General features: G+C 43.1%; 2 protein-coding genes and 1 pseudogene across 3 annotated transcripts; all 3 read right to left on the bottom strand.

The window, feature by feature from the left end:
- Positions 1 to 247: 247 nt before the first annotated feature.
- Positions 248 to 2,141, bottom strand: wfikkn1 (WAP, follistatin/kazal, immunoglobulin, kunitz and netrin domain containing 1; the record flags this gene model as incomplete). The annotated part of the gene is made up of 2 exons (XM_080028847.1): positions 248 to 1,756; positions 1,875 to 2,141. The coding sequence occupies 2 exons, from the start codon at positions 2,139 to 2,141 to the stop codon at positions 248 to 250; spliced, it is 1,776 nt and encodes a 591-aa protein (XP_079884973.1).
- A 1,325-nt stretch (positions 2,142 to 3,466) lies between these two features.
- LOC307252023 (ras-related protein Rab-40C-like) lies at positions 3,467 to 9,091 on the bottom strand. Its single transcript, XM_080029552.1, has 6 exons — positions 8,473 to 9,091; positions 8,303 to 8,363; positions 7,754 to 7,814; positions 7,587 to 7,664; positions 7,160 to 7,382; positions 3,467 to 5,540 (listed from the first exon to the last, which is right to left on the bottom strand). Exons 1-6 carry the CDS (start codon positions 8,624 to 8,626, stop codon positions 5,209 to 5,211), a joined length of 909 nt encoding a protein of 302 aa, XP_079885678.1. The 5' UTR covers positions 8,627 to 9,091; the 3' UTR covers positions 3,467 to 5,208.
- Positions 9,092 to 12,755: 3,664 nt separating this feature from the next.
- Positions 12,756 to 16,253, bottom strand: LOC307251479 (inositol 1,4,5-trisphosphate receptor-interacting protein-like; annotated as a pseudogene). The gene is made up of 2 exons: positions 16,219 to 16,253; positions 12,756 to 14,288 (listed from the first exon to the last, which is right to left on the bottom strand). The product of its transcript is annotated as an inositol 1,4,5-trisphosphate receptor-interacting protein-like (transcript).
- Positions 16,254 to 17,279: the final 1,026 nt, after the last annotated feature.

Genomic DNA, 17,279 nt, shown 5'->3' with positions numbered 1-17,279 from the left:
AAATCTATTGAAACGTATTTAAAAAGAGCATTAATGGAGTCACAGCACATCTGGAATGTAGTACAACCTGTAATGTAATAATGATACATATTTACATACAAATGATATCTCATAACTTCATTAACATAGTTTTCAAGTTGCTGTTTAAATGTCAGCTTTTCGCATGTTGTTCTGATGCTCTTCTTCAGTGCTAAAAGGTGAACCACAGATCCTCTGTTGGCTCATAAGTCTGAGTCCCAGGGGGCTTTTACGATGCCCTGCAGGCCTTTTTACCCAGAACCTCACGTAGCTTCTTGAGTCTGCGTTGGGTTATGGCTCTGACGTAGCTGTTAGACTGGATGATGGCCATGCCGTCCTGCACTACACCCATCACCAGCAAAGGGTTCTCCTCCATGGTGATGTTGGGACAGGGACAGCTCCAGTCTATCTTGTCGATAGTGACCTCTAGGTGTTTGGTATTAAAGAAAGTCAAGCCCATCTTTTCATCTCTCAGGACTTCTTCCAGGCTAAAGCGGGCCAACCCTGAATCCAGGTCCTCCACCAGCTCTGTCAGTCGCCCCACGATAGCAAAGTCGCTCCGGCACAAGCTGGGTACCATTTTCCCCTTCACCCGACAGGTCCTGCAAGGTTTCCTTTTGGGCTTTGGGCAGTTGGCCTCACACTCCTTCTTGGAGGGAAAGCTGTTGGCATTCCCGTGGCACCCACCGTACGCGAAGGCCTGGCACTGTTTCATGATGGTATTCCAGGCCCAACGTGGCTCCCAAGTCTTGCAGAGGCCCTGGACGGCGGGCAAGGAGCAGATACCCATGCCCTCTCTCTGACAGGAGGCCTTGCACTCCTCGAAGGTCTCGAAGCGGTTGCGGCTGTCGTCACAGCCTCCGTTGCTGAAGGCCATGCAGGTGCCAAGCTTGCCGTCGTAGAACCAGTCCACGTGGCGCTCCCCGCTGCACACTCTGGTGTCCACTTGGGCCAGGCAGTCTGCTGGGGAGAAGGGACGGCCCATGGGCATCTCAGGGTCTTCAGAGAAATCTTCATCGGACCGGCGAATGACAGACAGGGGGTAGTCTGCACGGAGCACTCCCACAGTGTTCCGTGCAATGCAGGTGTAGATGCCTGTGTCCCACACCTGGGCGTTGTAAATGACAAGCTGACCGATGTTAGTGATCACCACGTTGCCATACATCCGGTCGGGCCTCATGACCAGCTGTTCACGCCGTCCACTCTGTTTCTCCCACGTGATGTCAGGCCTGGGGACTCCAGTGACATCACAGTGGAAGCTGACCGTGCCTCCAACGTAGAGTGAATGGTGGTGGGGGTTGGAGTACAGCGTGGGGGGCATGGGTTCCTCCTGAGAGGAGATAGGGATGGGGTTGGCGGTGGTGTCCTGAGGCAGCGGGCTGGTGTGGGGCCCGGCAAGGTAGAAGCGGCAAGCGATCACGGTTAAAGCAACACCACGGACGCAGGCCTCTGCGTCCATGTAGCAGCGGTTGAAGTAGGTGAGGCCGTCAGAAGCGCATGTGAAGTTGGGCTCTTTTTCGCAGCGGTCCTGGCACTTGCAGATGGGCTGTCCTTCCCAGATGTCACACACTGCGCCCTGCTGGCTGCAGATGAAGCCCTCGCAGGTTGCTGTTGAGGTGGGTGCATCGTCTCCTCCTCCTCCGCCCGGCTGGGCAGGGGTGCCGTCAGAGAAACGTGCCGCCACACAGCTGTTGAGGCCACACACGTTGGTGCAGCATCTCTCGAAGTCAGCACAGTCCTGCACGGACACAATGCACACACAAAATAACACTTATGAAAGCACATGTTAACGAGAAATTAAAAAATATAAATACTATTTTTTTAATAACTTATTGGGAAAAGAGAAATAACACCACCTCGTCGACGTTGCATTCCCTCTCGCAGGTGCTTTGCGCATCGACCCACAGATTGGAGTTCAGCTTGTTGGGACAAAATCCTTCGTGTTCAACTTTGGATCCCGCCACACTTGCACACAAAGAAAGTTCGGGAAAATCGCAAAGCAAGAGCATCACCAAACACACGCGTATCCATCCTAGCACTGGCTTATTTGAGTTGGGTGCATTGTGCCAACTTGTACCCGTTATGAATCTATCCTCCAAAAGTTGCACATGAATTTTATGCATTATTGCTCTTTTGCATGAATCGTCCACCGAGTAAATCCATTCCAAATTTAGGTCCTTACATTCGGAATTTGTCTACCGTCGACTTTTCAAATGTGGTCGTCCGTTTGTGTGCGCACACATTGTGGAAATAGGTTCTCTGTGCGCAGGGAGCAGAGTTGAATCAGTCCCAAAGACCAAGACGAGTTCCCATACGGTTGACATTTACTGAACAAAATACATCCCAGAAAACGCGTTTAAAAATGCACTAGGCTTGCTTTAAAAATATACGCCTTGATAATCAAAAACAAGACTATTGCGACAATGGCCAAACTCTCATTCAGGTCGCTTTCCCCGAACAGCGAAATAAGCGAACGACACTGCACAATGAAAAAGAGAGAGACGCAACATCAGCCTTTCAGTAGTGTGAATGGAGGTGGAAAGGGCAGCCCCTCTGACCGCCCCCATGAACGTCCAGCGTCTGAAACTCTTATGAAGCAGCACCATGCGCTAAGCAACTGGACAAACATTGTAAAAACATCAAAGCAAACGTGGGGCCGTGGTGGCAAGCTGTCCCAACAACCGAGCGCACGGAGCTACACATTCCGGTGAGAAATCCAACGTTAAAATGCGCCCAGACAGCATTTATAGAAGTGTCATTCATAAATAAGGCAATGAGCTGTTCTCTAACCGGGAGCTGTTGTAGTCTAGATGATTTATTTTTTAATTACATCCTCGCTGCTGATATTTAAAAATGTCCAGGTGTTTTACGCAACGCAAACTTCCTGCCCGTAAGAGTTTTCTTGCACATTTTAAAGAGCTGCCCCCCACGGCGGGGCGTGTCGCATCACGTCTAGCAAAACTTGTTGTTTACGTCCGTCTTGTCTAGACGTCGGTCTATTTACCACCGTCCCTCATTCACACGGAGCTCAGAGATGCCACGGTCAGGTGGGAAGGCGTAAAGCGCCACATTTTCAATGGTGTGCGACTCATCTTTGTCCCGGCGCGGCTCCCGAGGCGATGAGAAGCAGCGACCCTCGTCTTTTCATTCCAAGTGACCCTGCAACCTTTGGCTGACTTTTGACCGCGTTGCATTCATGCGCCGCGGCGATGTGCCGGTTATCCAAAAACACAAGCCAATACCGAGAGAGCAGATAATCAATTCAGCACCCCCACACCTCCATCCCCTACCCCCACGGGGTTTTATTACACTTGAGAACCCGCGGCCCCGGACTGGACAAAAGGGTACAAAAGCTATTCCCACGATGACCTTGATGGAAGAAAAATCTCAGTATGACACACAAGACGTTGATGAAAACACAAAACGACCGTGTAGTTTTGACTCTTTATTCTGATGGGTGACTGTTTTCAGTGGAGAAAAATTCGAATGAATCCCGTATCCAAACCATTGACACACGACAAGCATTATCAAACGTTTACATATAGTGCTATAAATGTTCTGTAAGCCTTATAATAACAATCAATCAACCACAGAAAACATGGCGCCAGTAGAAAACATGCACCAATAGTTTTGTTATGCCCCGAATCACTTTGTTTTTTTTTTTATAAATCTCAGACATAAAACCATGACGCTGGGAATGTTGGGAGAGGATATACAGCATATGGTAATCAGAGGTGGAAAGAAAAGTGACAATTTTAACAATAAGAAAGGTAAGTGTCGATTATTGAATTATTAAAACAAACAAGAGCATTGGTTTGCTCTGGTAAAAGGAAAGGCTTTATGAAGTCTTCAACTTAAAAGGACAGCACAGGGTCTTTGCACTGTTAACGCAAAGTCTACGATAAAGTTTCTAACCTTCTAATTTTACACACTTTTTAAAAAGTTTTAAAATAAGTGCAAATAGCCTACTAAGAGACATGAAGCAACGCTCAATAAAAACAGTACAGTAGCAGATGTACGCGCTGACTTTTCCACCTCTGATTCTTAGTTTGCATATAACCACGTGGCCACAGAAAGTAGCACATTAATATTGTTACATTCATAAATACAAAGCTTGTACATAAAACATAAAAAAAGCAGTAAAATTAAAAAGATTTGTCTTACCGACGCCAATGTTTTTACAAATTCCCGTTAATAACCGAGATGCCCTTGTGGCACTTTATGAAGGCAAAACGCCACGACTACGCAGCAAGCTATTTGTACAGATCTGAGTTTGTACAAGGTTTCGTTGCACCACGAGTTAACATTTTAAGATTTATCGTGGTTTAAACCAGTTGCCGCCATGATACAACTGAGGGTTGTGAGATTGATGAGGCAAAAATGGCCTGAGAAAGTCAACAGATGGTCCAACTAATGACTGATGGAGAAGATGGATGGTGGATTCATTTCACCACAAGAAGTTTTCAAGACAACGTGGCTTGACGCTGGACAGTTTCACAGAAGTAAGTATTACTGGACACAGAGAATGGTTGATACCTCTCAAAGTCAAGTAATAGTCCATCTAATCTTCTCATGACATTCATTTTATGCCTGCCTTATCCAAAACCAAACTGATGTTTTAAATAAGAAGCTCAGCACCTGTGAGATTGCAAAGGCGATTTCCACTTGGGTAGAAGAACATGTAAGTTGAACATCAAAGCTAGTCTCTCAAAACATTCAAAACAAGCGTAAGAAGCTGCTCTCCAAGATCCAAAACAATGAGTACATACAGCATATTAACAACTTCCAAGTCCAACTTTCAATAAAAGGTAAACAATCCTTTTTCCAAATAAAAGCTAGTTGATGTCCCTTCCACTTTGTTGTAGTGTTAACCGGTGGGTGAGTGATAATCCTTTTCATTCACATCTTGTTGGTCCCGGGGAAAATCTTGTTCTAACTTGATCACAGTGAGCCTCTGTAGTCAAAGAGTACAGGTAAACTGACTGGCATCCAACATGATGTCAGCAGCAAGAGAGCAGAAACAAAACCATCCATCACTTCCAAATGTCCAATGTCAATTCACAGCCATATATCCGTGTCTGGTGAAAGACTTGCTGGTTAGCTCCCCTCGTGGCCATATGACCTCTCTTGGAGCAACGGCACCTTTTAATACTTGCCCTTATGGAGGCAACCGTTAGTCCACACCTTTCACTATGAAATCTTACAGTTCCCCTTAGAAGATGAGGAGGTGTTCTTTGGAGGGCTCTGCGGAGGCCTGAAGGACTTTGAGTGTTTCAGACTGTTGGCTTTGCTCCCGCTCCCCCCGCCGCCACCACCACCACTGCTGCTGCTGCTGCTGCTTGCGGCCGCGCTGTGTGCCACTGAGTAGGAGCGTCCGTGCATCATGACCGCGTTCATGCCGTTGGCCATGGAGAAAGACTTGAGGTGGGACTTGATGGCCACGGGGAGGGGCAGTTTGTCAATGAGGTGCACCGGGGTACAGGAGACGATAGAACGGCAGCACAGATCTTGGAGGCTGAAGACTGTGGGAGGGGGGGGACGACAAGGGGGATATAGATGTTACTGTCAGGAGGGCAAATGGTACTTAGTTTAAATGCAGGTGTGATATGGCCACAATACAACTTTGCTGTGTGTCAATTAACCGTACCTTTTGGAAAAAAGTGAAAATCCTTTGCCAGATAAAGATTGTGATCCGTGCATAGTTCACTATTTAGTTTTTTGTCTCAGGCTGTTAACAAAAAGGTTTACCGTTATTTTATGCTTTTTATTCTTCTTTTCCCTGCCCTCCAAAAATGGAGTGGGAAACAGCTTACATACACATGTTTGTCTTCTAGCAAAATGTATCATTCATTCAACCATGTCACAAAAAAGACAAAATGTGCATGTACCTGTGATTTGCAACCAGAAAGACATAAGCCATTCAAACAAACAGTCAGTTAAAGAGACTGCAACTTATTGGTTTGGAATTTATTTTTGGACCGGCAGAATAAGTTAAAATTGTAATTAAACAGTCAGTGGCCATTTTAACCTCTTTTCAGGAGACCCCTACATTTTATCCCGGCACCGCTAAAAACAATTGTAAAAGAAAAATATTAGAAGAAGTGGTCCGTGTTTTGCGAGTTCAGTTTTTGAGCCACAGCTGGTATTAACCTTAAAGTTCACAGCCAGACGAACAGGTAGTTGTCAACCGCGTTATGCTAGCATGCTGGGATGTAGTCGTTACATGCCTTCAAAGTCGACAGAGCTTTTGAAAACCTAAATGGGCATGATTATTTTGAAACAGGTCCATAAAACTCTCACATGGGTGAGAGTCTCAGTTTTACAGCCATGTCTGACACATGTCAACTAGCTATAGCCTAGGTAAGCTAGGTTCAGAGGTCTGCATCAAGTGAAAACATGAAAGATTGAAATAGAGATGATAATATTATTATCGCTTCCCTATTTCTGCACACTGTTATCTATAAGTCTTGGTATTGTAAAAATTGGATATGGCTAAAAACTGAAACTGAGAGCCCAAATGCATTCGCATGAAACCCATTTCATCTCATTTTGTGGCTCATTATTAAAGTAAGATTTCTCAGAATTGTTGTTGTAAGTCTAGTCACATAGTTAACATTTAAAGTATTTTGTCAAATAAGGTGAAAAGGGGTTTATGTTAAAAAGGCACCCCTAAAGCTCTGATCCTAGCGGTGCTCCAACAGATATTCATTCATGAAACTCAAAGCATGGATTCCAAGAAACCATGTCCATTTTACTCTGGAGAATCAGCACACCTTCAATTAAATTAATTTCCCTGGAACTGATGATTTCTACCACAGGAATGGTAACAATGGAAAACGTTGATAACATTGACAATGATATTTGGATAATTTCTGTTGTTTAACCTGTTGTGTCACTGATGTTTTGTTTTGTTTAATTTGTTTCTACTATTGGGAATCTATGTTAAAAAACAATTTTTTTTAAGAGTCTGTACTGGGGAGCAATGGAAAGTAAGCAATACATTGTACTTCTGTTACATTCTAGCATTAAAGGATCTGAATCTGAATTATCCTGTTTAACTGGTAGACTGTTTTTGGGAATTCACAATATTTTTGTTAGTTTCTGAAATGTTTTAAGAGCAAAAAAGAATGAACTAGCTCACCTCTATTGGGCCTCCAGAATTTCTCCATCCCGTGCCTCATCAGCACAATACGTGAAAGTTCTGTGAAGGACTCGATGACGTTGAAGTTGCACAGAGGACTGACCTCGAAGAAAGTCATGCTGTTCTTCTCCGCATAAGCCCTCGCCTGCTCCGTTGGCACCTGCCGCTTGAAGGCCAGGTGAAGCCGGTTGCCCACCAGGATTCTGGGTACTCCTGGGGCGTGCTAAAGGAAATAAACAACAAACACTGTTGCTATGTGTAGCTTATTTGACCCAAGTTCTGCAGTATCTCTTAAACAAATCTCCTTCTCATAAGTTGCGCTATCTAATAGACAGTGATCTTCCAAAAGGGATAGATGCATATAGACATATACATATGCTGCTCCTTGCATTTATTGAGCTTATTTATCAAAGACGCATGGGATTACCTCGTCAATTTCCCGGATCCAGCGGTCGATGCCATCAAACGACCAACCGTTGGTGATGTCATAAACAAGCAGGATCCCCTGCAGGATGACAGACAAACATTTTGACTTCTTTTACAGAATTATAAGACAAGAGAAAAAAACACTGTAATTGCTCTGCAAGACCTCACCTGTGCCCCACGAGAGTACGACCGGAATATGGTGCAGAATCTGCCTTGACCTGACGTGTCCCTGTTAAAGGCACACACACACACACACACACACACACACACACACACACACACACACACACACACACACACACACACACACACACACACACACACACACACACACACACACACACACACACACACACACACACACACACACACACACACACACACACACACACACACACACACACAATATTGTTTTCAATATTACTGCAGCCCTGGTTGAATTGTTAATTCCACATTGCTACAAATAATGGGGTCATCCCTATGTAGCCACAGCCCAATGGTCCCACAGCCCTATGTTCCTGAAATTGGCAATTAGGTTCAGGCATCACAGCTGTGTTGTTAGGGTGAGGGGACAGGAAGAGGTTAGAATAGGAGTGACACACACAATCACAGACATACTATTCTATATTACATAGTTAGATTACTCAGAAATGTGGGAACACAGGGGTGTGGGAACATAGACACGCTCCCTAAATAATAATTAAGAAGAGTACTTACCATAACTCTAATTTCACTCTTCTTCCATCCAGCAGAATTGTGGTGGTTTTGTAGTCAATCCCTGAGAGATTACACACAACCCTCACACAAATTAGTCCGTGTTGCTCATTGTAGGCTAATTAATTAATCCAAAACAACTGAACAAACATACAAACATAAGGGCTACTCACCACTGCTGTAGGCATAGGGTGACTCTGCTGATCCGTCTTGCAAACTTTCCAAGATTTCTCCTTTCCCGACGTCGCTGTCCCCCACCAAAAGAAATTTCAGGAGATAATCGTAACTCTTGACAGGGCTACTTTGGGTCCCCATCATCCCACGCATTGGATCCGGTTCGCAGAGAGCTTTGGAAGCTCGCCACACGTCCACTGTTTGGGCCAACTGCAGGTTGACGTTAACGTTAGCTAACCAGTTAGCTGCAACATTACCCACGATTTACTTCGACTCTCCTTTCAAACGTAGAACACATACATTTGTTTCTGGATTGGAGTGGATTTGTATCCAAGTATCCCTTCGATATACGTCACTGGCGCCGCTAATGTTCACGAGAACAATCAAAACAACCTTAACTAGCTGTTAGCATGCTAGCTAGCTGGCTAACAATTGCATTGTAGCGCAAACGTGTATGGGTTGAAAACGAGTGTACGTCCCACAAACAAACAAAGGGGACAAAAACCACAACACCACTGGTTCGCTTTGTTTTTACAGAAAAAAAAGCTAACGAGGGATATTCAGCTTCACGGCACAACCATAGATGGTATAAAACAACATGTAGCCGAGTGGACCGTGTTGGAATTTCCTTGTATTGACGTCATTAGTTGCGTCCCATCCGGGTGTGGTTAAAAAAATAAAATAATCCTAAATATAATTTTTTGACTTGTAAAATGTTAGGAAAATTAACACAAAACAAAAGTTTAACTTATTGTCTATTGTCCTATTTCATTGGGCGAATTTAGTTTTCACTTTTTTAAATCTACCCAATCTTTTTGAATTTGATTGATCCTTTTATTTTGAAAGTTAGCCTACATTAAGACTCTTTTAGGTTTATCAGTAGGCCTAGTAGAAAATATATACTATAAATATATGCTATAAATATAACATAATAATCTGCTTCGTGAATTATTATTCAAAACAGTTTTGTCAAGAGAACTAATCAATTTGCACTTTTCTGTATTTGAGTGTTATTGTTTGTGTATGACACAAGAGACAATTTAGGGGGGATTACTATTGAGCACCTCTCATTGGTTGTTCTTGATTGGCATTTGCAGCAGCTGTGGGCTTTTGTCCTGGCTGCAGAATACAAAAGGTCCCAGGTGCAACATGGCTTTCATACTTAACCAGTTCAGCCAAGGGATAAGTCGGAGAGCAGCTTCTGGAGTGAACATGGGACTGTTTTGTGCTGGGCTTGTACTTTTGCAGTTTTGTACTGTCTGTAGTAATATTCATTTGCTTCCTAAGTATGTGATTGTCTCAGATGACAAAGTACCGAGAGAAGTTTTCAGGCCAGATAAGAATGCCAGACAGGTCCCTCACGCGGTCAAGGAAATGTTACTCGGGGCTCATTCCATTACTAGTCAAACTTCACCACCAACAAGTGTGGTTGAACTCCAGTGCTATAATGATGGACTGATTGTAGGAATCAGGAAAGACTTCTTTAAGACTTTGGATGCATACAAAGATTTGACACTGGGCACCTGTCCAATTAACGAACATACCAGCACCCATTTCAACTTTAAGTACTATTTGTTTACTGACTGTGGCTACAAAGTGGAGGTTTGTACTGGTCCATTTCTTTATCTTAAATTTTCCATAACTATTGTTGTGCTTAATATTGACTCCCAAAATGATTCTATTCCAGGTTCATCCATCTGTTGTGACCTTGGGCACTATCCTCCACTACCAGCCGTCCAGTCACATTTTAAGGGAGATGCCATTCGACATCCTCCTGCAGTGTAACTATTTCAAGTAAGCATTTTTAGTTTCTGTTTTGGTGGGATTGTGTAGGAATTTGAGTGATGGGTTATTCAATGTATTTACTTATTCCCGTAAAGAGATTTTAAAGTCAAGATTACACATTTTGTAACATGAGAATTTGGATTTCAGCAACCCTTTGCCTGCTGACTTGTATTGACGCGAGTTTTCACTTGTCTGTTGCAGGTTCTATCACTCCTATAAAGTTGGCTTCTATCCGGAACTACAAGGAGGAACTGTTTTCAAAGCACTTGCACCCAAAAGTGATGATGATCTTGGTCAAGGTATGCTCCCTCTTTATAAATGTCAATTGATTATGTTCACACATGCGGGCATTCATGTAAACGTGCAACGTTTTCTGATCAAGTGGCCGGCTTGCTTAAATTGGTCGCAAAAAAGGAGCAGGCCTTCAAATGCACAAGGATGTCTAAACTAAACCCGGCAACCTAGAAATGTGATACTTGGTCTACATTTTCTTCAGACAGAATTAGTGACATGTTGTGAAGTCAACTAACATGGTGGGAAATGGCAGCTTAAAATGTAGACGGGAGCAGGGTAAACTAGAGGTGCTATAAATTGGTTCACCTAAACAGGCAAGTCAAATGTGCTTCGAGGGACAAGGACAACGTTGGTACTTTCAGATCATCTTTACTAACACCTGTATCAACACCAACATTTGAAGGTTGCCTCAAATGACTCCAGCTTTTTGTTTGTATGATTTTCATGCCACCATAGCAGTTTTTTATTTTATTTTGGAAGTGTACTAAAATGTTCAATAGAAGTAATTCCTCACTGCATTCAGACCCATCAGGCAGGAATTAAATATCTCCACAAACCCCTTGTGCATTTTATTGCAACCCAGGCACTAATTGGTGACCATGAGCGATGGCCCTCTTAATTTCTTTAAAATTGTCCACTGTCTCTCTATTCCATCAGTAATCGACATCCCAATTGCCAAAACTTACACCTTGGGCCAGCCAATGTACTTTGTGGCCAGGCAACCCACTGGCACTGCAGCTACTGAACATCAGAGAACCTACATCAATAAGTGTTTCATCACAGCCTCTCCTAACCCTCACTCGACACCTAAATATACAATAATTGACAACCAAGGGTAAGATTTAAAATGATTTCAGCATACAGTGGACATGCCACCTGGTTGGTGTTGTGTATTTATTTATTTTTTAATCTTGTTGATTTGCAGATGCATGCTTGATGGCAAGGTGACTCAACAGTCGATGTTCCACCCTGATGCCTCATTGCTGGTCCAGAAATTCAGTGTGGGCTCCTTGATTTTCAGGGACTGGGCTTCCTCATCACAGGTAATGCCAAAAGCATGTGGAAGAGGGCTCTTTGCTGTCAAACAGAATGTGCTAAAATTGCAACCAAATGTCTTTCAGAATCTCTACTTGCACTGTGAGGTCTTTGTGGGGGACCCTACTCCAACTCCCAGTTTAAAGGCTTGCAATTATGATGCAACTACCTCAAGGTGAGTTGACTAAGGCTACATTTTAAACAATCACAGGTGGTGGCAGCTTGCTTTTTTGAAGTCTCCAGCAGGATTAAATGTTTGCTGTGTACCTCCATGTCCATAAAACTAAGTGGACGAACGGTCTTATTTTATTGCTTTTGTTTTGTCCGTGGCAAATGGTATTTCACGATCGAATAACATATATTTATTTATTTTTAGTTGGAGGGAGCTGTACGGTCCTGACTCTGTGTGCACCTGCTGTGACTACAAGTGTTCCGGCACATACAGGCGTGAGTTGACATAACCTTCCTTGACTCACTCAATTCAATGAATATTGCATAACAGGGCAATGGTGACACAAATCCATAGTAGCTTAATTTTCTCAATCAGACATTTTTGAAGCATAAAATAACTGTTGGCTTAAGTCAAAACTAACATTTGGCATTTCTCATGTCCTACTCCCAAAGCTTTTGCTAAGATGATCTCCAGCCCTTCTTGGACGGTCAGCAAGGGTGAAAATGTTGGTGCTACCCTTCCAAAGCCCTTTGCTGCTCAAACATTCTCTGATGACGACCCTGACATGGACTGGAGCATTTGGGGGCTTGAATAAAATACCATCTGGAAATGATAAATTAAATGGCTTTTTCGCACTTGTTTTTTTTAATAGCAGATTGAGGCACAAACCACACCTTAATTGATACAACCTAAAAGTAGAGTCTCGCACAAATCCAGTAGAAGATTAACTAAACACAATTCATTGAACATGTATGTCTTAAAGACACAGCTCTTACCAGTGTATCTATCATCCACTTTAGCCTGGGTCTGGTGTAAATACAATTGCAATGTCCTGAACCATATATAGATTTGGTCTGACTGCTGCTGCAACAGGAAGCTTTTATCTTGCTTTAGTTAAATCTCCACCTGATAATTCTGTTGCACAATGCTGTCACTCATCATTTTGAAGTTAAGGGATTAGAATTTTAATTTATACTCTTGATTTCAAAATATAATTTATTTACAGAGAACATAAAGATCAAAGCACTTGTCAACATAATCGTGTCTCAGCACATGTGTATCTCTGAGCAGTTCCTGGAAATGCAGCACTGCATTTCTGTAGATGCAGTCGTGTGCCACAAGGGGATGGAAGAGATTCACTTTCTTTGCTCCAGTAAACTCAGCAGGGAGTTGAACACCCTTCTGAGTTAAAGGGTTCCCAATGAGAGTGTGGGGCAGCAGCTTTTTCTCAAGGCTCCTCTCCATGAAGTAGAGAATCTCGTAGCCTACAGGTCACATAATGGGGTTTCCACTGCGAAGGGTCTCCTGTCAAAAGTAGATGAATCAGTGCTGTTTTGAAATGAAAATCCTTGAGTGCACTACTTCCTGAGACTGCGGTCTGCCTCCTGAGAAGAAAAAGTGCAATTTCTAGGGTTTGACTGTGGCACGAGTGTTCAGGCAGGCGTTTAGAGATGTGCTCCAAAAGACGATCTTAGTTGGTCAGGGACAGGGCCCAGAACGTATCTAAATTGTTTGGGGAGCAAGAAGGGATGAAGAAATGAGCAATAGTATTGAAGTACAGGATTTATATTGAAGCTTATCTTCTTCCCCGATCTGAATCGAACCACCTGGAGCATCTACGTAGCGAATGATCAGCTCAAATTCATATTTGTGTGAAATCTGTGCCCAGGCTTGTTTGATAGTGTTCTGGAACCACCTGGTAACCTGTGACTTTGACAGGAACGCAGAGTTCTTTGTGCAAAGAAGGTCATTGCAAACATCAGTGAATTGTCTTTTTCTCACTCACAATGCAGCAGGCAAACCACATCATCTGCATCAGGAGACTGACAAAGGCAGCCATTTTGGATTTTCTCATCTTCCACCAGGTTTATTTGACCGCAGACTTGCATATCTGACAGCAGGTCACACGGCTGGTTGTTCCAGAGCAGACACTGAAATCTATATGGATCAGGTGGGCTAACGGGGACCATGATGTCAAACACATCCACCATCTGAAAGTCCTCAATCACCATGCCACCCTTTCTGTCACAGACAGCCCTCATGGAGTACAATAGATCACTTGCAAACCACTCCAAAAACTCCTCCCTCCACATCTTATTAGACAAGACTTGAATGCATTTGGAATGGAAACATTGCAGAGTTTGGCTGTCGGGTAGAGGCACTCCGGCAGCAGTGCAGGTCCCTGGGAAGGCCCTGGTTTCTCCTTGCGTCATTTGCAAATGTTTTCCTAGGTATTTCCTGAAGAAACGGATCATTGAAATGATGGAGAACGTGTTCCATATGTACCATAGGTAATCCCTCTCCCGGTCAGCAACGTCCTTCTCTGAAGTTTCATTTGCAGATGTTTCTGTGTCGAGGTGTTCATTGGAGCTGATCACTTTCTTCCCTTCTGGCTTTTCTCGCTGCCCCTGTGGTGTGCTTATGTCTCTAAAAGAACCATAGGACTGTATGTCTTCTCCCGGTGTGCTCTTCTTGTCATGCAGTAAATTTGCCTTTTGCCCTGAAGCCTTCAGATCAGTCTCAAGTTCACTTTTGGAGTTTTGTGACCAACTTAGCAATGAGGTACAGGCATCACAGCTGGGTTGTTAGGGTTACAGTGAGGGGACAGAAAGAGGTTAGAATAGGAGTGACACACACAATCACAGACATACTATTCTACATTACATAGTTAGATTACTCAGAAATGTGGGAACACAGGGGCAGGGCCGACGGACTGCGGGGGAAAGTACGACAGACTTGGAGGGGGGGGGGGCATTTTTTTATTTATTTTTTATTAAACAAGCTAAATGTGGGGCCCCGATCTTCGAAGGCCCTGAAAAATGCCATTCCAAAAAAAATAAAAAATTGACTGGCTCATGATAGACCCCTGACCCTTTTAAGGAGATCAGGGGCGCATGACTAAGGCATGTGTGCGGGAGAGTAAGCAGGAGCAAGCCAACGTTGAATTGAACTGTTGGCGAAATTAAACGCAGCGATGTTTCAATGGGGTTATTTAGCTGTACAGAAATAAGTGCTGGCAAAGCTAGAACAGTTTAAGACTCCACATCACTGTGGCAACACAACCTATCTATCCGCTCAGACAGCGCAGAGAAAAGTCTGATGAATACATGAGAGTGATTGCCCCTGCAAGTTTCAGTAAGTTTAAAGAAGTGCCACACTGTTACTGTCTTTGAAATGCATTTAGACAATTTAAGGGGAAAACACATTGTATTTATTATTTCAACTATTGAGTTATTTGTAGAACAGCATGCTAGTGTAGGCCAACAAGATTTATTTTCTGTATTTTCAATGCTGCTTTATTTTTATGTTTTAAATTGGGAAAGACATGTTCCAAAACGACCAATAACCTCTGTATTTAAAGAGGACCTATGATACTTTTCGACTTTTATGACCTATAAACGTTGTTATAATGATTTATAGTCATGTTTAACCATACTAGAGTATCAAATAATTACGTACTTGCATTTCGACGTATTCTCTGCTGACCGTCTGGGGTGGCTGTGCAGAGCACTAAAAACTATGGCAGCCGGTCGAGCCGAACTTGTTCAAATTTACGGGTAGTTTCTGTCACGCTCGGGTAGTTTCTGTCATGTTTCCATGTATGGTAATGCTGCTCAGGCAAGCTCCGGCTGCATGCCCCCACCTTCCTGAAAATTTCACGCTGCTGGAAGGAAGGTAACCAATCACAACGGAGTGGGGTTTGCAGCAGGGGGGGAGGGGCGGAGAAGCTCAAAGCAGTGTGTAGAGAGAGACTGCTGTGCTCGCTAGGGTAAGAGGAAGAGTGTCCCGAAAATCTACATAGTTTTTTGTGATGTGATTCGTGTCAGGTTGCTCTATAGCAGTTTTTAACAAGACATTAAAACCAGAAAAGTAGTATAATAGGATATCTTTAAAAATAAATCAAGCAAGTAGGCTAATCAAATCAAATCAATCTTATTTGTATAGCCCAAAATCACAAATAGACATTTGCCTCAGTGGGCTTTACATTCCATACAATATGATACAATATGACACCCTGCCCTTACACCCTTAGCTCGGCTGAGAAAAAACTCCCAGTAAAAAACCCTTTACCGGGATTACAAAAATTGAAGAAATCTCAGGGAGAGTCGACAAAGTAAGGGATCCCTTTCCCAGAATCCCGAAAAAGGTGGGATAGCTCGGCTGCAGGGGAAAGCAACAAGTGGTGAAAAACAACAGTGGGAGTTGAGAGGAGCATGAAAAGATAAAACAGGGCTATGGAGAAATCATGCAGGCCTATTAGTGGCCCCCAGTAGCCTGATACCGTTACTGGTAGCAGATGCACACGGTTTAGCCCATGCAGCAAAAGAAGAAATGTACAGAAAAATATCAACAGAGTGGAATTTTTGGTCTCCAAATACCCGACAGGAAATTGCAGCGTTTCACAAGAAAATGCATTGTGTGGTTAGAAGCAAATGTCAGACCGGGAATAACTACACACCCAGGGGGCACTCCCCTCCCCAGAGGGGGTCCCATGTCGCATCTAGAAATAGATTATTGTGACATGTTAACACCAGTAAAAGGAAAACGATACTTATTAGTAGTCGTATGCAGATACTCAAGATGGATTGAAGCAATCCCTGTAAAAACAAGGAGAAGCAGAAAAGAAGCATTAAAAACAACTATAAATGCGCCATATTATGTACCGCAGATGGGATCATAGTTGATTTCATAGAAACTGAAACCAATATGATGATAATCAAAGAAGAAAATGAAAAAATGGTCTACTGGCTGGGAGAGCTCTCCAAGGAGTTCATGGGAAAAGCCTTAAAATGGGAAAGATTCATTCTTGCAAATCTACCAGACGCAAAGACACCTGCGTGTCCACCACACAGCACACTGGAATTCTTTAAAGACAAAACAGAAGCGGAAAAATAAGTTTAATAAAGATTTGGATAATAGTAGTGTGAATGCTGGAAGCTCCAGTATTCACACTAATAAGTGATTGTAATCAAGTTTTACACCTGAGTAGGCAAAACAAGGCAAGGTTATTTATATAGCACAATTCAAACACAAGGCCACTCAAAGTGCTTTACAGGGGCAAGATTAAAATACATAAAACACATTAGGAGACATTTAAAAGCGAATGAAAAGGAGTAGAACATTTAAATAAAAATAAAAAGTACAGGTTAAAATGGAAACGGGAAAGTCTTCAGACTCAATTTAAAAGAACTAAGGGTTGCAGCAGACCTCAAGGTTTCTGGGAGTTTGTTCCAGATATTTGGTGCACAAAAACTAAAAGCTGCTTCTCCTCGTTTAGTCCTAACTCTTGGGACATGAGTAAACCTGTCCCAGACGACCTAAGGGCTCTGGACGGTTCATAACGTATCAGCAGATCAATAATGTGTTTTGGCGCTAAACCATTTAGTGCTTTATAAACCAACATCAGTATTTTGAAATCAATTATTTGAGTGACAGGAAGCCAGTGTAAAGTCCTCTGAACGGGGGTAATGTGATCTATTTATTTTTAGTCCTAGTAAGGACTCGAGCAGCAGCGTTCTG

Source organism: Ammodytes marinus (assembly GCF_949987685.1).
Source record: "Ammodytes marinus genome assembly, chromosome: 6".
NCBI lineage: Eukaryota > Metazoa > Chordata > Actinopteri > Uranoscopiformes > Ammodytidae > Ammodytes > Ammodytes marinus.
This window is presented reverse-complemented; position numbering and strand designations above follow the sequence as displayed.

Bases quoted from the DNA above. Each gene is read 5' to 3' on its own strand.
- LOC307252023 (XM_080029552.1), bottom strand. From the start codon at position 8,626: ATGCGTGGGATGATGGGGACCCAAAGTAGCCCTGTCAAGAGTTACGAT. The intron at 7,665-7,753 runs GTGAGGTCTTGC...GTCATCCTGCAG, and splicing joins CGTACTCTCGTGGGGCACAG to GGGATCCTGCTTGTTTATGA. The intron at 7,383-7,586 runs GTAATCCCATGC...TATTTCCTTTAG, and splicing joins GGATCCGGGAAATTGACGAG to CACGCCCCAGGAGTACCCAG.